Source organism: Molothrus ater, chromosome 6 (assembly GCF_012460135.2).
Source record: "Molothrus ater isolate BHLD 08-10-18 breed brown headed cowbird chromosome 6, BPBGC_Mater_1.1, whole genome shotgun sequence".
In the NCBI taxonomy this organism is placed as follows: Eukaryota; Metazoa; Chordata; class Aves; order Passeriformes; family Icteridae; genus Molothrus; species Molothrus ater.
In genome coordinates, this window is record NC_050483.2 from 16,846,838 (window position 1) to 16,871,642 (window position 24,805).

A 24,805-nucleotide genomic window follows, 5' to 3' on the forward strand; every position below is an offset into this window, starting at 1 on the left:
TGCCTGCCTGGCTCCATTTGTTGTTTTCTATCTAACCACTATAGAGCTGTGTATTTATTCATCATTGATATCTATTACTCATATACCCTACAAATGGTTACAGTTACGCTCAGCTAGAGCCTAATTAGTCGCCTTCAGCTAAGAAAACAGTTTATTTCTAATCACCGTGTTTCTCCTCTGAATTACCCATGGCTTCCTTTGTCAGTGCCTTTCCCCATTTATATTAAAGTCTTCTGTCTATACCCCCTAAAACTGAACACTTACTGAATACACTTAGTTTCCTTTACTTACATGTTATTGCTACATTTGTCAGCAGTGGTGGGAAGATGTTGAAGCTAGATGAAATTCCGAAAGAAGCTAGAAAAGAAATAAGAAAGAAATCAAAAACTAGCATAACAACACCTAAATTGGCATGTAGGATAGACCCAGGAAGGACTAGAAAGTTAATATGCCAGACCCAAGGAAACAATGTTAAGACTGTTTTATTTTACACAGGTTAAAAGTAGATAGTAAAATTTGAACTCAGGATACTTAAGTCATAAGGAATTGCCTTCAGCTGTGATGATCTGCATTTTTTACATGGTAACTTTGACCCTTTTATGAAACTATGCTTCATTAGAATATTGGAATTCTTCAGAGACATGGAACAATACAAAGGGCTAAGCTGTACTAAATTAGCTTCTCACTGCTACAAAAGCATAGTTTCCTTTTCATTACACCTCCTCTTTCTAAGGAGGCAATAAAAACCTTAATTATCCCCTTTTCTCTGTTTTATATTTTCTGTTAAGGGGCTGAAAACTCTTCAAAATGGCCACACATTGGTTATGCAGGACAGACACAAATCATTACATGGTAAAAGTCAGCGAGGATGGGCTGCCTTCTTGGTTTCCCAACATCGGCCACTGATTTCACAGCAGGCCAAAGTGGTCTCACTTCCTTTTTTTAAAAGGCATCAAACATCACTTTGATTTTATATGTACATGTTCATGCAGATATGCACACTGCCTCTGCAAACACATCTATTTTCTTAGTTAACTATGATTATACAAATACTGTGTAATGTGTGTGTACTTAGTAACTGCTCTTCTTAGAGAGAGAGAGATATTAATTCACATTTCTTTTCATCTGGAACCACTGGAAATACGCTAAGGAGGTTTTCTTTTTTACGGCATTTTTATTATTCAGTATGGCTGTAGCAAATAAATACAAATATACAGTATAAATAAATGTACCATTCTGGTTCTGTAGAAGACCCCCAGAGAACTGACTTCCTATTTGGATTCCAATCTGACTTTCTGTGAAAAAAAATGTGAAAAGCATATTAAGAATAACATCCTGAACCTTTAAAGCAAAGCATTTAGCTAGGATCAAAGGACCCAGATACAACTCCATAAAACAAAGGGGAGAGTCTCCTTTATCTCATCAGAGAAAATGAAACAGGCTCCTCAAGAAAGCTAAATTGCAATTATAGAATAGAAACGTTCTATTGCAAATACTCAAAGTTTCTAATCCAAATAACATATATATTTTGTAATATGCTTTACAACATATTGTAATCCAAATAACATTTATCTGCTTTCTGTGTTTCTCTCAAAATTCACTGCAAGATATTCTAATGACTGGATAACACCCCTTATTTCCCAATTGTAATGTGAAACAATTCAGGAGGAATTCACAAAATGCAGGCAAATAATTTATTAAAATTGTTGTGTAGAAGCTAGGTTATAAGAAAAGGCATGGAAGTGGTTAAAAGAATCAAGGGGCTTCAAGCTTCATCCAATAATGGCTGCAGATATTTATGACAGTTTCTCTAGTGTCTAAGCATAGGGCCTTTTCTCAGGGAGCAGATGGGAAGCCTCCATCACGGATCTAGATTTGCTTACAGCTGGGCTCAAGGAGGTACCTCTGAGGGACAGTACAAGGGCCATAGCCTGAGCAGTAACCCAGAAGTAACCTGATGAACCAGGTTTCCTGTTCTACCCATCTACTCAAAGATTGTTCAAAATCACATCTTCTCTGCAGAAAACCTTAAGCATCATGCTATAAAGCTATTTGACCAAGGGTTCTTGCTTCAACACCAGAATCAAAGACTTTTGAGAGATGACAAGTATTCTTTGGAATGCTTTGATTCCTAGAAAAAGACTGACCCTGACCTCCTGGTTTGACGTTCTGAGGTCTTGGATTTTATAAGTAAATATATCAGGCATTTCCTGTAAAAGTTGAAGGGCTACAACTTTATTTTGTGAAGGACTGAATGCAGTCAGGATGTGATAACTGTGCTTGTAACAGATTGACTAATAGGTACCTTTAACCTGCCAAGTCTAAATCCTCACAGGATTTAAGTGATGAAATGACTAATATCTCAGTCCTTACCTGGATTATGAGAATGAGCACTTTAGGTGTCTAGAGAATTTCTCAGTCAAAGCAGAACTGCCTATGGAGTTTGCCCTAAGTTAGGCCCCCTTTTTCCTTATACAATAGGTGAGAAGAGTTCACAAAGAACCCCAAGAGATTACTGGCTTTGGAGCAGAGGGTTCTGGGCAACCCCACCATAGCTAGAAGTTGCTTCAGTGTATGCAGTTTCTTTCAACTTTAAGCTTTTAATTCTTTTCTCATTTAACTTTGTGCTTGACTGCTAGTGATGTGCAAAGAAGTAACGTGGGACAGAGTTTAAGCATTTTCCATTTCCTGCTCATCTTTGAATATCATAGATAATAAAATTAGGTGAATGTATTCACATCATTATAATTTATACTGGTTATATTTGATGAAAATAAAATTGGTAAAAAATTGATAAAGATCAGGTAAGAGAAATACGTCTTTAAGTCTACATAATAGGCTGAAGTTTGCTTTCACATTACACATCCATAGGAATCTCAGCAGGCATAGAATCACAGAAGGTTTGTTTATTCTAGTGTGGGAACCTTTGTAACAGAGCAAAATAGATCTATATATGTATTTTGTTCTGTTAATTTTTCTCAAGGAAACAGCAGGAGCTTTTGTTTACTTAGCAAATACATCATTCCCAAGGAAATTCTACCCTCAGTGGTTTGTTTAGCAATTACAATTACACAATGCCACGTTGTTTACTGTTATAAAAATAAGTGTCACTCGGTTGTAAGAAATTTACTATTTGATAATTAGGAAACTAACCTAATTATTAAGAATATTTGGATGCATCCTGCAAAGTCTATATCCAGCTGGTAACTATTGTTGTCACCAGTTTATAAAAGTTAATATTTGACATGAAATATAAAGGCAGTCACACAATCTTGGCAGAGATGGCATGGGATGGGACCATTATTCTTTAGTCTGGATATCGGAAAATATTTCCCACTGGGTGTGTTTCAAATAAAGAGGTGTTTGCTGGGCACTGTCTAATCACCACTCATTTGTCAAGCAGTTTATCAGATCAGCACTGGACAGGAGAAATAACTTTCTTGTTCCATGAATGGCCGCAAACGCTTCTGACCAACATTGCATAACTCCAAACAGAAGTTTTTACTCTGTGAGACTTCTGTGTTTTCAAGCACAATATAGACCAACTGGCCAGTGATTTAGGGTTTATTTCACAAACTATAAAGCAGCCTTAAGTTATATTTGCACTTTTCAATGTCTTGAAAATGATATGCATGATAAATTTACCTAGATAATCTGCAGATTTTAAAATGTCAGCTGACAGGTCAGAAATTACTGTACATGAACAGGACTGACTTATCAAGCTTGTACTCCTGCAAGTAGCTCCAATTTGATTGGTTCCATCAACTTAACAGGGTTACTCATATTAATAAAAACTGACAAGACCAGCCCTGATTCATATAATATTGACAGGTTAAAAAACCCCATCCAAAATAATGGATTGTGGTCTCACATAAATCTCCCTGTCCTGCTCCTACCCAGTATCTGTAATTTATATAAATATTTTGCATAGGGTATTATAAATTAGTAACTGCGCAATTAGTTACTGAAATTCCTTGCCATATGAATATTCCCTCCTGGTTTCTTTTGCAAAAGAAGTAGCAAGAAATGTTGAGAAATCTGGTGTTAGCCCCTGATAGATGACAAAATATTGAAAAAGATTGACCAGTGGTCTATTCTAGCAAGTAGAAAATGTGGTGGCTTAGATTTCACAAGAACCATAACAATCATAATGAATTCTAATACAAAATGCAACAGGAATAAAATGCTTTTTTAAGGCATATGGGACACTGAAAAGCTGACATTTTAAGACATGAATAAGAGTTTTTTTGGATTTGATCTTCAAGGCTACTTTCCATATGTAGTTATAGTAGTATATAGAAGTTTAGTCAATATTAAATTGGTCCAGTTAATAGACAGACATTTCAAATGAAAATATATAAAGAAATCGGCCACCTCTTATACAAATCAATTAGTATATTTTTTTAAAATGTATTACTAGTCTAAATAGAGTATTTTTTTCTTTTCCCAATAAAGAAAGAAGATTTCTTACCAATTTGATGGATACAGCAAACTGCTAACAGGAAAGCCCATTCTGGTAGCAATATCCCCCTGCCAAACCCCATCTTGAGTGGAGTTTGGCACAAGGATGTTGGGTCTAAACTTGATCAGGACTGCAGTTCATCTGTGCTTTGTCGCTCTTATATAGTAGGTGACTTTGGCTTCAGTCCCAGATTGATTCAGAGAGTGTAGAAAGGTGAGGTTTGGGGGATTTTAGCTATTGAACAGGTAAACAGAGGATGCTCTTCCTTCCTTAAAAACTGGCCATTATTTGCATTTTGGGAGGAGTAAACACATTTACGTATGTACATTTTAAGATTCTATCTAGTAAAGAAATTATTGCAAATAAAATGCAACTCTTCCTCCACAAATAACAGGTCCTGAAACAAATTTAATTTGGTGTTGCTTTACAGTTATGCAGATGGATGGCAAGTAACTGTTCCAAGTTTTTCAGTACTACAATTGATGCCAGGCAACTCCTTGGCAAAAAACCCCACTGATTTCTGAAGTTTGTGGAATATTAATATTTGGGGACCCAGCATCAAGAAGTCCCTCCATGCTTATTGGGGCAGCTAATCTTCTTGTAAAAAGAACAGAATAATAACCTTGAAGGGTGCTGCAGTTTCACGTGGCCACTCTGAGTGTATGCCATGGAAACCCCTCTGTGTGGCACTGACAGGTATTAGGCACCCAGCTGAAGAAGATTCACCCACACCTATCCTGCATTTGTTAGAGATTGCCTTAAACCTTCAAATCTACTTTTCAGTTCTCTGGTTTTGCCTTCTCATAGAAAACATCAGGAGCCAGCCAGACAGCCAGTCCTGTAGCAGCTTTCTAGGACTAAAAAGATTGATTATGATCTGTGATCATGATTACATTGTTTCAGAATCATTCTTGTTTAATTCCATTCTCATCCACAGAGTTATGAGAACTACAAATTAGTGAAACAGGCAATGAATCAAGGGTATAAGGCTTGCCAGCAAAAGTTTAACAGACCTTTTTTTCCTGAGCAGTGACTTTTTTGCAGTTTTACTGGGCAATCATTTCAAAAGCAGGAACAAATGCTTACTACAATAAGTGCAGACAGTATTTCTACTTCTTGTCACTTTATCATTTTTAGCTTGACATTGGAGGTAGGATGAGTTGCTCTGGGCAGATTTCTGTCTATTTCCTAGGTCAATAGATCTTACTTTAATAGTAAAAGATGGACAAAACTATTCAAAGTTACTGAAACAATTCTTTGAAACTGCTAGGTTTGGCAAAAACAATTTCCAGTCCAGCACTTGGTATATACATCATTTTACCTCAATTCACCCTCAGCTTTAGCCTCCTCACAGTTTTCCAGAGTGCAGGTAACTGATGGATTAAAAAAATCTCCATGATAAAGAATGGAATGAAGGCTGCTGCTCAGTGGGGGATTTAGCCAGAGGGATCTGGGAGATATAATTTGGGATGGGGGAGCCTCAGGAGTAAGGAGAAAAAACCCACAAAAAGTAGATTGTGTGGAGAGGCAGAAAGGAATTTCTTTGGGTTAAATGGGACAGTTTTACGTTCTACATGCCTGTAAGATTCAGTACAGCAGTGTCTGCTTGTGTTTATCATTTCTGCTGAAGCAGGGGAAGGACACAAAATTGGGAAGGTGTTCTAATTGTTAAATGGGATTACAGCCATAGCCTAACTCCCTTGGGTTCTAACCAAAATCCTACCCTGCAATTATACATTTTAAAATATTTCCGTAAAAGAATAGGAGCATATAATACAATATTCCATTCAGGTGTTACTGAATTGAACGATGTAATTTTCTTTCAATTTTTCCAGTTGAGCCCGTATTTCCACTTCCGTTTAGCTCTAAAGAGATTAGAGCCTCACATATTTAGTGCTATAAAATAAATTAAAAATAGTTTCTTTATGGAGTGTTTTCTGGATTTGATTTCAGTAGAAAATTGAAATCAGTAGAAGCTTGCTATGGCAATGTTGGGGTACTTAAGTCAACTTTTTGGCCTGCTATAGTATGAAACATGTTCTCTGTCAAAATGTCCAGGATGTTTAATAAAGTTACATCTTCCTAAGCAGTGGTAAGCTGTTGACACACTCTAAATCTGTATCTTTATGCTTCAGCAAACCAGGAGAAAAGAAAATACTGCATTTCCTGCCCATAGAACATTGTTTTATTCTGTGCCAGTACTCCTAATGAATATAAATTCATCTGTACATAGAGAAGGCAAATGGTTTCTTGTTTACGTGACCGGTTAGCTGTATTAAACAAATATACTCGTCTCACTTACACAATTAGACAAGCCACCCAACAAACTTGGCTTTCAGCAACCAACGTGCATATGCCTTTAGCTATGGGCTGTTTGTGATGGTGAGGAGGAGCAGAGCTTGCCTCCCTTCTCAGTCACACCCACCTCTGCATGAAGGGCAGAACAGAATGTCAGGATCTTCTTGTGCTGCTTTGAAACATTCAGAGAGAGTTTCTTGATTTCCACTGGGTGTATAAGAGCAAGGAAATGCTGATAATGTAGGGTGCAGTCAATGCTCTTCATACTCATGTGGTAAAGGTGATGGAGATGTCCACCCCTGGGATGTCACTGGGGTCAAGGCTGCTTTCTCTTTTGCCCTGTCTCTTTTATGGGGATTGTTGCTAGGCAGAGTGCTAATATCAAACACTTCCTCTTTTTTCTAAGATAGTTTTTAATTTTCACTCCAATAACTCTTTGTGACCAAAGCAATGCATGTCAGACTTCAAGATGTTATTACACTAAGCATTTAGCAGTACACAGTGGTTGTACAGAAGGCTGTCCCAGTTGTCTCCAGGCATTTTTCTCAAAGCTTTCCATATTCTGGAGTTGCTTTGATTGCTACTGCTCAGATGGAGATTTTTGATCTCTAGGGATGGTCAGACATGTTCCAGTATTCAGCTTATTCAACCTTACAGCCTCTCTCTTCCTCTCCACCCCAAGGACTGGATGAAATTGTTAATAACATTGACAGGTGCAGAAGAAATTCACAGAATTCAGAGTGACTAGGTTGGAAGAGACCTTCAACATCATTGAGTCCAACCCAAATTCAGGTCACTCTGTTGGGTGGCTAATGAAATTTTGAAAGCTATCAGGTCTTTTTTGTTTTTCACTGATTGCTAGGGGAATCACGTCTGTAGATGAAAGTATCACAAAAGTTACAAGGGTTTAAGCAAACAGGTTCATTGGTCACAAGAATTGCTTCAAGTGGTTCGCATAGATTAAAAAACAGTTGTTCAAGGTTTCCCAGATAATACAGTGAAAAGAGATTACATAGGAGCAAGTTCTCACTACAGTTATATGGGGGAAAGAAACTCCATAAACAAGTTTTGAAGTGCTTTAAAACCAGAAGCTTAGCAACTGTTTTTACTGTTAATTTGTATCAGGAATATGCCAAGGGACCACAGTTTCTGGTATTGGCAGGCATTAAAACAAAGCATTTTCATTTCCAAGAGGAAATTTTCAGGGAAATGTCAAAGGCATTATTTATTTATTTAGTGCATTTTTGTCTGTTTTTCTCAGTTTTAACATGTGTAAAAACCAGAACTTGTTTTGACACCTCAGTATTAATTCCCATGGCAAAAAATTCAGGATAGATCTGTAGAGATGACAAACACCAGTTATCAGAAAAGTTATTGGAAGTCATTGGAAATTAACTGCAACAGCCAATGATATGGCTGACAAATACTCTTCTCTCGTTTTGATCTTGTTTCAAAAATCTGTACCAATGGATTGATCACTAAAAGTACCTCTTGTAACAGTCAATCAAACAATTCTGAGGATGGATATAATATCTCCCATTTTACCTTTTTTTCTTGGTTTCTTACACAGAAGTAGGGGCAAAACTTGGGACATTGATTATACTCAATCTAAAATTGCAAATGCCAGATAAAATTTCAATATCATATATACTATAAATACCATAATTACAACCTGAAGGTAGATCATATGAGGATGGCAAAGGTAAGCATTCAGAATTTAGGTAAGGGTAGTAGTAAGGCTCTTAGTGAAAACCAAAATCATTAGCCTTCTGTGTTCAAATTACAGCTCCTGTAGAGACAAGAACTTGTACCTCCTCACAAGTGTGATAAACCAGAGACAGCTGGGACCCGGGTTTTGTGCCCGGTTTGGGTTTGTGCCCAGGCACTGTGCCTCAGATCTGTGAAGCCATTGCTTGCCATGTCAACTGGCAAAATGAAAGAATTGGATTGGTCAGAGAAGAGCCCATTGTGGCGTGGAAGGTAATGTAACGTAATGACAGCCTGCAATTAACGTCAACGAAGTTGGTATTAACTTAAGCAGAGGATCCGGCACACCCTTTCCCCAAGCTCTGTAGAGGTTTAGTTGCTGTCCTCAGCTTGTCCTGCTGAAGTTTTCTCACCTGTCTCTGATAGCTTCAGTCTTTCTTCCCTTCCATCAGTCTACAGGTTACTCCCCAGGGTTTTACTTTCCAGCCCTTCCCAGGGATTCACTCTCCACCCTTTCTTTCAATGGCCTGTTAACTTCCCCACAATAAATATGTACACTGCTACTGTGGAAGAAAATGCTGGATGCTCTCTGGCCATGGGCTCCTTTCCCTGGTTCTTAGAATAAATTATACAGTCTGGGTTTTTTTATTATGACATGTCGCACCACTTGAGAAATCTCACAGAGATTTCTTCAGAGAAAACAAGGCTGAAAATCATGTGGAGAGAGTTAAACTCTTAACAATGCATGGCAGATGAGCTCTGTGTTATATACGGTTATTACTTTTTACTATGTTACAGTAATTTTACAACTGGTTATGCAAGATACTGTGGAATGTGGAAGAAAACTTTCTATGGAGATTAGATTGTCTAAATGGGAAAAAAAATGAGTGAGAGCTAAGAGCAGTGGAGGTAGAAATAAAGAAGTAACTTGCCTCATTTTTCAGGAGTATTAGCCCATGTTCCTTAATTACAGAGTGACACCTTAAGTGTGTGGTTATATTAAAGCTTGTCTAGTTCCAACCCTCCTGCTGTGGGACACCTTCCACTAGGCTATGTTGCTCAAAGCATCATCCAACCTGGTCTGGATGATTGTCCAGGGATGGACAATCCACAGATTACAGGGATTGCAGGGATGGCACATCCACAGATTCTCTCAGCAACCAGACCCAGTGTTTCACCACCTTCATGATAAAGAATTTCTTCCCAATGTCTAACCTAAACCTGCCCTCTTTCAGTTTGAAGCCATTTTCCGTTCTCCTATCTCTTTCTGCCCTAGTAAAAGCCCCCTCCAGCTTTCTTGTAGGCCCATTTTGGGGACTGAAAGATTTCTCTAAGGTCTCTCCAGAGCCTTCTCTTTTTCAGGCTGAAAAACCCTCTCAGTCTTTCCTGACAGGAGAGGTGCTCCAGCTCTATGATCATCTTTTTAGCCCTTCTTTTGACTCATTTCAACAGGTCTGTGTTCTTCTTATGCTCCAGAGCTGGATGCAGTGCTCCAGATGAATCCCCTCCCTCGAGCTACTGACCACACTGCTTTTGGTACAGCCTAGGATGTCATTGGTTTGACATCTGGAATGTCAAGCTTCTTATCTGGGAGGTTCAGGCTCTAAGTTTAATTCTTTTCTGAAAACTGAGTTTAGAGGCTCAGATGAACTTCTGTCTGAGGAGCCAAGCTTACCATTCTGTCTCTCCTTGTCAGTGAATGTCAGGACTCCAAAATTTCATCGCCCTTTTGTGCAAGATTATCCATTGTGAGTTTAATTCTTTTTCTATAGTTTTGCAAAAAAATCACATGTGGTTTATGATTTATTATTCCTCCAAATTTTTGGGTACATGAACTGAAATGTAAAGTTTTACAGATGACATATCTGTGGCTTGAAATTTCTTGAGGGAGCTTCTAGGTCTTCATACAAGTACTCATCTTGTAACACATCTAAATGCTGCAGCACCAGCCTTTTACTACTAATTCTGTTTCCATCTTTATTTTCCTAACTAATTCCTAATTAATTTTCAGAGATCCTCTTTAGTTGTTAAAAATCACCATGAGATTGTTAAATGTGCTTCTGCCTGCTCAGGAATGGGGAATCAGTGTTCCAGTTTAATTCCTTTTCTTACGTATAGTCATCTTCCCTAAAATGCTTCCTAAAAGTAGGATTTTCCAAATCCCAAGGCCTTGCCATGTAAATAGGACATCACAAGAGCTGCCACTTCCATGAAGGAGAGGGACTGTAACCTTTGTGGCTGTGACTGTTAAAATGCTCTCCTCATTTTATCTGTCAAACACTGGTAACTACCAGACATTGGGAAGAGAGCCTGGTGCTGAGTACAGCACCTGCTCTCTGAGGGTGTTCTGCAGCCAGCAAACAGAATGAGAGAGGCAAAGCAGGAATAGGGGTAAGCAAGCTTCTGCTTCCACAGATCATGGCATCACCCTTTATTTTAAGACCAAGCAAGAATTACAGGACAGCAAAGTGCTGTCTGCCACTGCTGGGGTAAATTAAGCAGTTGAACTGATTTTCAAACCACTTACAACTCATTTAAAGTACTTAGTAAACAAAATCTGGTTATTTCTGCCCATGTCTGTGTTTAAACATGGACAGGACACAATTCAAAGTAAGAATCTTGGTGTTTCTTTAACTGCACTGCTTGACTAATTTTAGTTGCAACAAGAGGTTTCCAGAGCAATACATCTGTACTGATTGCTGTTATTATTTTACTGCTGAGGTGAGTAGCAATTTTAAGTTCTGTTCTTTACAAACAGAAAGAACATTCAAAACAACTCGCACTTGGTTTAAATTAATTGCCATTCTGCATATGGTATTTAGGGGCCAGTCAAAGCAGAATGTCAAATCCTCCTAGCTCTCTTCTATCCTCCATTTTTCAGAGCTGGATCTCAGGCAGTCAGTTTTTTGTAGCTGAAATAAATATTTAAACCTGTTAATGATATTCTTTTGAGCATCTAAATCATGAGTAATACCAAGGTAGCTTATTAAACTGCATTGCATATAGAAGTGCTTGAAATGTCTATCATAATGGAAAAAGGAGGATACAAATCTTTTCACTTCATTTTTCTTGTGATATCCCATACCTATACTGCATACTACCCATAGCTGCAATGAGATAGTGTAGCTCATTGTCTATGTAGAGCATAATATTTTAATTCATATACCCTGTGCCTTGTGCTAAGATTGAGTGATTTCAGCAACTTGTCATCCTCCACAACTCATCTCTTGATGGGGTAGGTAAAGCAGTTGAACTGTTTCAGACCACTTGCAACTCATTTGAAATACTTAGGAAACAAAAACTGGGCATTTCTGTTTAAGTCTGAGTCTGGATGTGGATAGGACAATAGGACACAATTAACAGTAAGAATCTTGATGTATAATGCAAGAAATGTTAACAGAAAAAGTATCAAAATAAATTTTCTCTAATTCAGAATCAAAGTAATGGTGTGATCTCTTGCAGGAATCTGGCAGGACTTTGTCTCTCACAGGAGTGGATATGGGAGTCTGCTGAGAGTCAGGAACCCTTGGATTTGCTATCAGCTTCATGATGTAGAATGCAAAATTTCTCTTGTGTCTGATTTCCATCTCCATCCCTGGCTAAATATTTTTATTATAAATGTCTCAAGAAGAAACTAACAAATTCTACATTTCTATACTATTCTGACAGAAAACCAATACTGGTTGCTCCTAGAGTTAACCTAATTATTGAAAACTGATAACTTTAAATGCAAACCCTTTCCCCCATATTCTGGTGTGCTGAGGGCAGGAATGGGCTCTTCTGCCTGCAGTGACTTCATTATACCTTGACACTAGGGGCAAATTAAAGTACTTTTGATGTTGTCCTAATCTGAGCAAAGTAACTAATGCTCTCTTGTTTCACTCATGGAAGAGAAGTGTTTCACCTCTTGGGACTCTTTTATGTAATAGAACATAGGGCTGGATTAAAATAAACCTGCCTTAATTGTGAGTGGTAAGGTGGTCTCAACCACAAACCTTGCTGTATACACACCTGGACAATCCAATGGGTTTTTCCATCTAGTGCTACTTATTTCCTAACAAAATCCTGTACATATCAAGATCAAAGACAAGTAAGACTTTGGGAAAGAATTTCCAGTTTGACCAGTCATGAAAGAACTGAATGAGCTCATTCTGTACATAAGAGACATTAGCTGTACCCAAAAAGACATCTGGCTCTAGAATTATTTACTAGGGTATTTGTGGATCAAATCCATATGAAAGTTCTGAATGGAGCAAAACCTTTGGCATGTTATATTTTGAAACCAAGGAGAATTGAATAGAATGTCAAGAAACTCTCATGGTTGTTCTTTTGGGCGTACCAACTAATTAGTCACATTATAGCTAATATTTGCTCATAAAGTGAAAGGAACATAACTATATTTATGCATGTGAATTAGTCAGTTCTACATCAAAATTTATTTTAAAAATAATTTTCCTCGACTATTTTTATTCAAAGGCCCTTGAAACTTAATTTGGGAAAGTTATTCCTATGGGCTTAGAGGCAGGAAGATTATCTGAATTGATTTAATGAAGAATACCTTGGGAGAAGAACTGTCTTTGGGTATTTTTTCGTGTGGTCCAGAAATCCAGACAATGAAAGTCATGACAAAGTTCTAGGCAAATTTATATTTTTCTCAAATGATGCTAATTTGCTCAAACATAAGAATTTGCAGTTGTATTTTAGTAATTAACCTCCTAGCTCCCTTCTATCCTCTACTTTTCAGAGCTGGATAAGAATTTAATTTTCATAGAACATTATTCACCTCCCACTGAAATCAATGATGAGACTTCTATGGGAGCTCATAAAAATTTTATTAATACTTTAATAATGCATACTTTGATAATGATTGTATCCTTTCCCATGCTGCCTCACTAAGGGGGCAAAGTGCTTCCTATCCCAAGGCAATGCATAATGCAATGTATAATCACAGCAGCTGAATGACTATATCTACTTCTATGAGCTAATATCTGGAACAAGCAGTTATACCTTGGCTTGAGCATAACTGACTCCTTTTTTTATTTGCTCCTGAATGTTTCTTATATCTTTACTTCATAGCACTGCCAGATGAGATTACACAACATATTCCATGCAAAGACCCTCTTTCCAACTGCTATGACTTTGTCAAAATTTTAATTTCTTGAAATTTCTTTTCTAAAAACTTAATTTCTTAAGTCGACACTTTATAGACTTTTGATCCACTTCTGCCAAGTCTTTTATGAAGGAGGAGGTGGAAACACTTCAGTGAGAATGTAGAAAGAGTATAAATTGCTTGATATATCATTTAACAAATCAACATATTGCCTCCTCATGGAATATGGTGGGGACTTGCTTGCGTGAAAATCATGCCTTGTCAACTGCACTTGAAAAACCAAACACTTTTCCATTAGAACTGATCAGAAATCAAGTTGTTCATACAACTGCTGATGCCATCCTAGGGTGTTACATTTAGCTCAGAGAGATCCTGGTATTTCTATTGTGCAGTAAAGCATTTAATGGATGCCAAATCAAACTCTTAACCTTTCTGTAATTCAGCAGGAAAGTAAATTAGACACTGGGAAACAGAATCAAATCCTTCTGATAAACATGTTTGCTTTGCTAATAAGTTTGAAGATTTTTTTTACCTCAACACTAGTGTAAGACAAGAACAGTAAGTTGATGTTGGTTTTAACCAGATGAGGACTCCTTCCACCCTGATTATTTTGTATAAGCATGACCACAAGCACATGAGAGAAAATGTCCATCCAAACCAATACCCCATCTATGGCCATGGCCAACAGAATATCAAGGAAAGAGCTGAGCAGGCACAAAGTGATAATTCTGATTAATACCCTTGAATGCTGCACAAACCTGTGCTCAGGGGAGCTTGATGTGATTCCTTTGAGACCACTGTCTCTACGGATTCATGCTGTTGCTTTTCTTTGTTGTTATGAAGGGCATATGGATCATGGTTGTAGTCAGTACAGAAGAAGCAAAATGGAACTTGGAAGGCCTTTAACTTGCTTTAGAAGTTACTTAAGACTGACCAATTTCATGCTCTTCATAACTTTCTGTTGCAGCTCAGCTGTTGCTAGCACATGAGTTTTCACTGCACCTTTTTGTTTTGGCCTTTGCTGTTGCTGTAACTGGATTATGAGTGTGTTAGCTTCTTCTTAGAGAAGCAAAGGGGAGGTGGAAAGTGCAGCACTGCCTGGGAGAGAGGGGAGAAGAAGAATATGGGCCTTGGGGATCATACAGGGAGAACAGCTGGAATGAACGAGTGAGGAGGCAGAATGCAGAAAGGTGTCAGAGGGAAGTGGGCACATGCGGATGAGTGAGGAAGCTGAAATAGCAAATGAAAAAATGAATGGGATATATCACTATTTGGACCTCCAGATCCTGGAGACAAAATAAACCAAACACAATAAGATACTGGCTGGCCTATGTGACTAAAAGAGTTAAATAACTTGATATAAAGAATTCCTTTCTGTGCTGTTCTGGGCAAGCCATGAAAAGGACGTCATGCTTCTGAATTTTATTTGTCTTGGAGGTGGTGCACGGACATCCTTGTGTCTCAGAGTCTCCTTTAGGTGACATTGCTTGCTGGAGGTTAAAAAAAATTTCTGTCACTAGTCAACTTTGATCCCTCCCTCTGATGACTACTGTTCACTCCATGAAAACTGTGACTACTGCCTGAAAACTAGCAGAGCAGTGAACACACTACAGAAATACTAGCAAAATCCTGGTTTCAAGCAGTTGTCTGTTTCCTTTAAACTTCATAAACAGCACAGGTAACATTAGATGCTTATTACTGTTCCCTCTCTCCTCTCTTCCGTGTCTTTATGTTACTTTTATCTCTAAGAATTCTCACGTTTCTTGTTTGTACAGCACAGCAGAGAGTAATTCTATGCTCTTCTACAAGCACCACCACGGCTTAATAAATATCTGAATAAATAAAAAATAGGACAATGCAGACAGATGTAAACAAAATTAAACTCTAATCTCTTTTGGCAAAGCATGCAGGTGCATATTTCAAAGAATTGATTCAGAGCATAGGATATTACGGTGCCTAGCACAGGAAAATCCTGGTCCATGTGAGTGGAGGTCTTAGCTGTTTGGGTAAAGCTAATGCCAAAGCATGCAGTAAGTTTGCTCTGAAAAGCCTATGTTCTTTCTGAACAAGTATGTGGAATGGAATTGGGTTTTAAATAGAATCTGACTTTACAGACATCAGTAATCCCAGTTGTTCCAACACAGTTTTTCATGAGTTTAGAGTTTTATAAATTCTCAAGAATGTTGCTGAGTTGACACCTAAGAACCAGTACCCCACAGCCATGAAATGGAAATGTTCTTAATGAAATGCAATCAGAAAATTACAAAAAAACCCCCAATACACCAGATAAGGGAGGGAGAAAAAAAGAAAAACAAAGAGGGAGAGAGAGTAAACAGACTAGGATTGCCATTTCCCTTTTACTCATTCCTTCCTCTAAGGAAATGTTACTTATGCTGCTGCATGATTTTTGCAGAAATACTTCAGCTAAAACTCCCAACTCTTGTTCTGTTTCCACAGCCTTCACATGAGTCCCAAACAGATTGTCTTGATTACTTCTATTGATCTTTTCATCAGAGAGTACGTTTTTGATGAGGATTTACTTTATCTACCGACAATTATTTTACAAGGCTCTGATCTGTCAGCATGTGCATTGTGTTGGGGCAGAGTCAAGACTATGCTTCAAGGACATTTTTAGCCACCAGGCTGAAGGTAATACAACTCATCCACAATGGCAGTCTCTGTCTGACTGTTTGCTCTGTATAGATTCAGTTTGTGTGACGCTGTTAAACACCCAAGCCTTTGTCAAAATGAATAGGAGATTTATTATCTGAGATAAAATGACAATTACTCTCAACCTTTGCAGAACTCAAGGGCAAAGCAGTTTTTCCAGTTAGAAGAACTTTGTCCACTACCAGGAGCTAATGACATTACATGCTTGGATAGAAGTGGAGGACCCTGAAAATTCCTGCCATGAAACCTGATTCAGTAAAACAAGCAACCATCACAGCCCCAAACACACCCATGTTAACAACAGAAGGACCAATCTTTTCTGCTGGGAGCAATCCCTGGAGACCCAGGCCCCTTGCTGCTTACAGCTGAAATGCTGACTGCTTGTTTAGAGTTTAACATGGCTGTTGGCACATGAGGCAACTTACACTGATTTAATTACACTTATAGGCAGTGTAATTAAATGTACACGTAACACTATGGGAAGCAAAAAAATAGCAACATATATATGTCACAGTAGTAAAACTGATTGTCTAGAGTGTTTATAGTGGAACAGAAGTCCTGGGAGAAAGCCAGACTTCAGATTTCTAAAACAATGCAGGATTTTTCTTCAAGTGTCAATGAGGCTGATGTGGTTTTTTTGGAACTGACTGCGATCCAAATTTTGTCCTGGCTGTGCAAATCCAGTCTTCTGGCTTCAGCTGAAGGGGTTGGGAGAGTAGGATTTGCCTGGATTGCACCACTTCCTGAGGTAGACATACCTAAGAAATAACTCTCTAAGCTGACTGGAGGCCTGCTGTGCCAAGAAGCTCACCTAATTTTTCTAATTATGCCAGCTGGGCCATTGCCACTGCCTATAAACTTTGTATTACATCTGACTTTGATTTGAAGAGGGAGGCTGGACAGACTTCAGAGCAATAGGGGTACAAGTAGCTCCACTGATAATAAGAGGAAAAAACATGTTTGAAATAAAAACAACAGTAGACAGCAAATCTGCACTTTCCCTGTATATCCTTTCCCTTTGGGGACCTTCGGCCACAAACTGCAGAAAGTACTCTCAGTGTGAGAGCTTATATACATATCAATGCAGATTGCCTAACACAGCTAAAGTATCTGAGTCACATCCTAGATAACACAGAACCTTTGGGGAGAAAAGAACAAAATAACTTCTTGCCTCAAGTAAAACACTCTGTTTGCTATTGTGTTTTATAGAAGCTTAAGGCTGACAAGATAGACCAATAATCTTCTATGCAACTGCTCAATGAATCAAATGCACAGCTGTGAAATTTCCAATGTAATTCTGAGAGCAGCTCTTTGTATTTCCTGGAGACTAATAATGACAAATCTTCAGAAAAATGAAAGCCTATGAATTTAATTTAAAATATAAACATACACTCTGATTAAAATACAAATGTCTAAAATATGTATTTCACAACTTTGATAAGTTGTATGTCAATAATCAGGATTACAGTTAGTAGCCTGTATCATTTAACAGAAGCAAGGCAATATAATCACAAGTACAAATACATATTAAGATACATAATACAATGGATATTAAGAATGAAACAAAGAATAAATAACAAGACAGACATAGCCTCAAGGAATGCAAGCAGGGATAGAATTGTTCTTTCAGTAAGGTGGAAAACAGGCTGTCCTTGTATGTTTTGTCGTTTCCTTGTAAGCAACATGTTTGCTCTTGACAGTCATTACTTTTGCAGTCAGGATACTGAGTTCATTGGTATGACACATCACATCCTCAGCAGTGCCAGAACAGTTTGGCACTGTGGGGAGGAATACGTACAGCTCTGAGCCTTCCCTGTATTGTCCTGATCAGCCCGTCATCTAAACTAACAGAATCCTCAGGTTTGCCTGAAGATCCTGGGAGCAGAGCAGGGATGTGCTCCCAGCAGAGACAGGAGAGCATCTGCTAGGACACAAGGGGCTGAGAAATGCCGTACCAATGCAGCCAGCCAACCAGGGTACACCAGCAAAACTTGCTGATAAAAATGAAAGGGCTGGGAAAAGGACACACTTTCAAAACCCAGCTGGATACATTTTTCTTTTCTTCTCTTTTAACCTTGTAAGAAGATAAACCCGTATCAAATCCCAGTGACGTTAGAAACTTGACTTTATGGAGAATGGTGGAACAGTTTGCTTTGTTCACTGTGTACAAATACTATGTGTATACCAGCTGTATAAATACTGCATGGAGTGTGCTTTGCCACAGGGGATATAGGATGGAACAAGGGCATTGCCATGCCCTGTCTGCAGGGGCTGACCCTAGGGCTGCAGCAGGGCCAGGGCACCCCTCCTAGGGCCTCAGGGGTGTTGGGGACCAGTTTGCTAGCAGCACTTTTCAACCTTTTACATGTAATCTTGGGCACGAGTCAACAGGTTACCTCACTGAAGCGGATTAACCTGCGCTCCACTAAGTTATTTTGAGGTGGAAAACTTGTGATTTCACTTGCAGTGCCTGTTTGCAGTAGGGGATGGGCTTTTTCTAATCCAAATTTCTCTCTGGAAAAAAGAAGGAAGGATCTATTAGAAAGAAAGGTAAAATCAAAGTCCCAGCCCTTTCAGGCACAATCTTGGTTGCTGTCCCAGTAGCAGAAATTCAGCAGAGCTGCCAAGCCCTCTCAGAATGGGTTTCCCAAAGAGGCAGGAGCAGCGTGCTGCAGGTGCATACCTTGCTGTCCTTCCCTGGAAAGTGGGGATGCTGGTGAATTGCCATCCCTGGAGCAATAGGTACCCTGCATGTGCGGCACAGGGTGGTGACAGTCCCCTTCTGCACGGGGGTGCACTGACAGAAATCACACTCCCTTTCTCTGGCAGTCAGATAACACCTCACATTGGGGTGGACACCATCCTTAGGGGCTTTGCCAGGAGCAAGGCTTCTCCTGCTACTGGTGCCCACACCCAGCAGAGCCCTGAGGGGTTAACAGGCTGTACCTGAAGGTTCCCTGGTGAAAGGAGTCCTCCTCCTTATGTATTTCTCAACATTTCTTGGGAGGACACTCCTGGAGCTCGGGCAGTTTTGGGTTAGGCCCTGGGAAGGACACAACCTCCTTCTTCCTGGCCTCTCACATCTCCTGTACTGCCAACGTTTTGCAGCATCTTCAACAGTTTGTCATAGCCATGGAAAAGCTCTCAGGAGAGTGGTTGTTCTCTTTCTTCCCTCCCAAAAAGCTCTTACAGCATGGATGAGCATGGATGGTTGAGCACATTCAGATAAATTTGTTTAATCCTGTACTGATTACTCTGAGTCCTTGTAAAAGGAGCTTTAAAAGACCTGTGTGGGGCACAATGTAGTTAGATTCTTTATTATTTAATGGTATTTGTGACTGAATTGCATATGAGAGATGATTGTAATGTATTACATTAATTATATCTTTGATATAAACTTTTAAAAACCATAGTTGCCAGGATTGAGGCAATTTGCTACTGGGTGACTATTATGGGCATATTATTTCTGAATCCTTAGCTTGGCTACATCAACAGGTCAGATTATTCTCAATTAGCCTAAAATGAACTGACAACTAAGAGAAATAAATAAATCTGACTGGCTCCCTCTTTATCTTCACTATCATAAATGCAAGAAAGATTGTAATTCTCATGCTTCGTGTGTAATTTCCAGCATATGAAGCCCTGGTGATCTTGTCACATGTGCTGGAGAAATCATGTAATAACACCAGCATGATCATACCAGAATTAGTTAACCAAGCTAGGGAAAATTCTCTGTGTCTCTGGTAAATTTTAGTCATTGTATGTTCCTCAGGTGTGCTTCCTCAGCCAGGTAAGTGAGGTGTCCTTACTGAGGCATCTGGGATGCTCAGGGATCTTTTCAGTTGGGTGGATGAACTGTAAAAAGCAGTCTCTAAGCCATTTTCATGATTTCCTGAAAGTCTCAGAGATTAGTCACTGTGCATATTTGTATTCTCCTTTGAGGTAAATTGAGATCCTGCAAGAATCATGTCCACTGTAGTTGGACATGTAGTTGGACATGTAGTCCACTGTAGTTACCTCAGGGTAATGCTGACAAATTTTTCCATGTGTCTTGGAGTAAAGGCTGCCCTTGATAGTCTTGTGGCTGTTTCATGTGAAATTCTGCTTCAGGAGTGCTTCTTTGGTTCTGGAAAGTGCTTCTTTGGTACTGAGGCAGAAGAACTCATGAGCTTTGTGAAGTTTGCAGGAGTTGAGTCGACTCGAACTGTTCTTTGCTCTTTCCCTGCAGTTTACTCTGAGCCTGCAGAGATAGGAAGTGGCAGAGGAGAGTAGATCACAAAATTTTTTGATCAGCTGAAGCCTTCCTTGTGCCAAATAAGCAACTGATGACTTGAATCTATTTTATAGTGCAGCTGTGTCATAGGAGAATATACCAGTAGTGGTTACTATGAAAATAAAATCAATTTTATCCCAGCCAAAACCAGCACAAAGTGACTAACAAACTTTATTATATTTTGTAAAAACCCCAATAATATTGGATATCTAAAAGTAAATTAAGTGGAGATTTACTTATGATGGAATCCCAGCTACGATTGAAATATTGTTTCTTGAAATATGGTTCCGTAAAATCGTGTACAGTATTGCTGAAGGATGGACAACATTGATCCCATGGCTTCCTTGCTAAACCTGAAAATTAGCTTGGCAACCCTAATCCTAAAACTAGGCAGGAAAGGCAGCCTTGGGCTATGGCTGGCTCCAAGGAAAAAGATATGGAGGCAGCCATGTCGTGGCAGATTTGCACTCCCCTTGGGATGCCTTTTGTGTCTGCAGTGTGTTTAGAGCTCAGGGCTTCGTGGTTTTCAAAGCCTAACCCTAGGCACAACCCAAACCCTAAGCCAACATAGTAAAGAAAGCCTTGGGATAAGGCTGGCTCCAAGGAAAAAGCAGTGGAGGAGGCCATGTTGTGGCAGTTTTGCATTACCCTTGGGATGCCTTTTGCAGCTGCAGGGTTCCTTGAGCTCTGCGATTTCTGGTTTTCAAAAGCCTAAGCCTAGGCGCAACCCTAACCCTAGGTAAGAACAGGTGCCTTGGGCTACAGCAGGCTCCAAGGAAAAATCTGTGGAGGCAGCCAAGTTGTGGCAGTTTTGCGCTCCCCTTGGGATGCCTTTCGCAACTGCAGTGTGTCTGAAGCTCAGGGCTTCACGGTTTATAAAAACCTAACCCTAGGCATAACCTGAACGCTAACCCTAGGCAGGTAAATCAGCCTAGGGTTAGGGATGGTCCAAAGGACAAAGCCGTAGTGGCAGACATTTTGTGGCAGTTTTGCGCTCCCCTTGGGATGCCTTTTGCAGCTGCAGTGTGTCTGGAACTTGGGGCTTCCTGGTTTTCAAAACCCTATCCGTAGTCGCAACCCTAACATAAACCCTATATAGTAAAGAAATCTTTATCAGCTATGACTGGCTCCAAGGAAGAAGCTGTGGAGGAAGCCATGTCCTGGAAGTTTTGCATTAGCCTTGTGATGCCATTTGTGACTGCAGTGTGCCTGGAGTTCTGGGCTTTTTGGTTTTCTGAACCCTAAACCTCGGTGCAACCCCAACCCTAACCCTAGGCTGGAAAGACTGCCTTGTTTAGCAGCTGGCTCCAAGGAGATAGCTGTTGAGGAAGCCATGTCATGGATGTTTTGCATCCCCCTTGGGATGGCTTTTGCAGCTGCAGTGTGCCTGGAGCTCTGGGCTTTGTGGTTTTCAAAACCCTAACCATAGGTCATAACTTCTTTATTATGGATCCTGTAAAACTACTTGCCATGAAGTGTGTGAGGAAATGTTTTGCATTTTCTTTAGTTTATCAAATTTAGTGCTATTGCAATACTAATTTTATGTAAAATAACTGATACTTGAATAATGGACCTTAATTACCATTAGAATGATGTCATAAAGCAGAAAAGCATTAATAGCATGGCAAGTGATCAGGTAGAATAATCTTATTCTATTATTCTACCTGAATAGGTAGAATAATCTTATTCTCCAGAATACAGAACAACCAGCTAGTAATGTCAATAAGAAATACAGTTCTGTTGTGCAGGAGGTCATTTCATGAAGGTGTTTATCATGTCTTTTCCGCAGATTTTCATGTTATGGCTGTGTTGCCGTTGGCAGCCGTGTGCTTCAGTAGCTGTGACATTGAGTAATGACAGAAAGCTCACTTTTGGCCTTACACCTCTCCAGAGGTCAGTTAAACTGGAATGAGAGTTTTTGACTGACTTCTCAATGAGTGAGGGAACAGCTACATAGTTCACATCTGATATTCTCTGAAACAAAAGCCAGTTTCAAATTTCCCTCAGAATCATGCTCCTCTCAAGTATTTCTGGCTTTTTTTTTTCTTTTTCTCTTAATTTTTATTTTATTTTATTTTATTTTAATTTAATTTTTAAGTCAGTGAATCCCAGCGAATCCTTGTAGCTAGACTGGAATACAGAAACAATGGTTTAGTTTCAGGACTGGCTAAGACTACACATTTTCATTTTGTGAGACTAAGTGTGTGACATATCCACAATTACTCTATTTAAGAGTTCCATTTTTGACTGCCTGGATAGCCTTTGGTTTCTTAAAACAGAAGGAGGCAAAAGTGGGATTTTATTTTTCTATGCATGGTCATAACAGGAGGAGGGTAGTTAGAGGCAGGCAGAATAAGTTTCTGTCTATTTAAGAAAACCCAAACCCAATTGTTTTAACAGTGGAAACACTTGCTGGTTACTCATAATCAAATTGTAGTTATAAATGGGAGTTATAATGAATGCCAAAAGAAATCAGAGGATCAAGAAGGAAGATAATTTTTGAAGCTGTAAGAAGCAAAGGAAAATCGGACAGTCATGACCACTGCATCCTCTGCAAAAAAGTACTTCCTGTGCATTTATAATTGTTTTAGAATTACATTAATAATGTTTGAATAGAACTAGTCTCCTTTTCTGTTATAAAGCTCTGTCTTAATCTGGCTTGTTGCCAGAGAGTGGGGATTTTTTGTTTGGTTGGTTTTTTTTTGTTTGTTTGTTTGGTTGGTTGGTTTTGGTTTTTGTTTTTTGGTGTTTTTTTTTTCCAATAGAACAAAACCTACCGAAGAGGTGAAAAACTTCTTTCTTTGAGTTGGGTTTTTCCTATTATGAAGTGTGGCTTCCATTCTTGAGTTCTCTGTTATCAGCCTAGCTCCTGAGCTGTGCCCGAACAACCTTAAGTCTTTCAATAGATGTTTTCAGAAAATGATGTGGTTTAAACACTGCCTTGCTTTAATAGGCAAATGAATTACTGGAAGTGGATTCAAAGCTGGAATCTGAATAGACATATAATTTCAGGTTATAGTTTATATGTTGCTGATAATGACAAAGAATAATTGAAAATCGATTATTAGTAATTTGTTATTTATACTGCAGAGATTTAATATGTTGTGTGAAGAAGGAATAAAAATAAGTTGGTCATGAAAAACTTGAGCCACATAACAAGAGACCTGAGTTGAGAGTGAAGGTATGAATGCCCATTAATTCAATATTGAATTTAGACACTAAAACTTTGAATACTGGTTTTTTTTTCAGCTGGAAAAACTTTTAAGTGAATGATTTCTCTGTTGCAACTTGTGTTCCAATGATGATCAGATAAGAATAAAAAATAATTAAGTGAAGTATAAACAAATCTTGTTATGTTATGTGGAATGATGCTTGTAGACTCCTGTAGATTCAGGAGTAAAGCTCATCCTGAGGATCTGAAAGTAAGAGGCTAAAAGTTGTGTGGCTCACTTTGAAGTGCCTGGAAAGAAATTCTTCAGTGCCCAGAGCCCTCTGGTGTTGCCGTCGGCTGTAACAAACATCAACCATCTACACCAGCACAGCTCAGTGTAACCTGCAGGTGTTCTGACCTGTCAGGAAAGACCTGCCAAGCCAATCACTTTCTCTCACCCAATCATTTATTGACTCCATTATTTATCTATGGTTAAAAAATGGTAATTTGTTTTTGACAAAGCTAAGTGGTATAATTTATTCTAGCTTATAGGAAGGTTTGCTTTGGAGCTATTACCCAATCTGTGTCAGCAACAATTCAGAGCAAAGATAGGTCCTGTGTAAAGGAAAATTTAGGAAAAATGTAAGTCTGCTCTACTACATCCATTGCAGCGCTCTGGTTTACATTTACTCCGTGTCCTGTTTCAAGATCTTTCATTTCGTCTTTAATGCCCAAAGCATGTTGTTCCCTGTCCTCCTTTTGAATTTAGGGTTCCCATGTGCTCTTTCCCAGCACTGGGACTGATCTGTGATAGAAATCCTTCCTTCCCCAAGGCAGGGTCTCCAGTACTCAGACACAGCCTCGGTGTGCCTCCATGATTTACCTTATGTTCCTCTTGCTTCCTGTCTCCCCATGCCAGGACTGAAGACTGTCAGTGCCCTTGCTTCTGTTTTTCCTTCTTATGCCACCAAACTCTGCTGCCCCTGCCATTATCACCTGTCAGTATTTCCATGTGCCACATGTCTCCCCTTCTCTTCTTCCTCATTGTACTTTTTTTTTTTCTCTTTCAGTGTATGAAATGGCTGGTGGTACAGACTTACGACACACAGGGCTCTCCAGGAAACAGGATATCTT

General features: G+C 39.1%; 1 protein-coding gene across 1 annotated transcript in view; it reads right to left on the reverse strand.

Annotated features, from left to right (window-relative positions):
- LOC118687322 (mucin-5AC-like) overlaps positions 1-1,928 on the reverse strand; it is a 35,026-nt gene extending 33,098 nt beyond the window's left edge. Inside the window, exons 1-3 of the mRNA XM_036384246.1 lie at positions 1,904-1,928; positions 1,233-1,295; positions 292-357 (exon numbers count right to left, since the gene is read on the reverse strand). Of these exons, the coding sequence (XP_036240139.1) occupies positions 292-357; positions 1,233-1,295; positions 1,904-1,928 (154 nt within the window). The remainder of the gene's footprint in view (positions 1-291; positions 358-1,232; positions 1,296-1,903) is intronic.
- Positions 1,929-24,805: the final 22,877 nt, after the last annotated feature.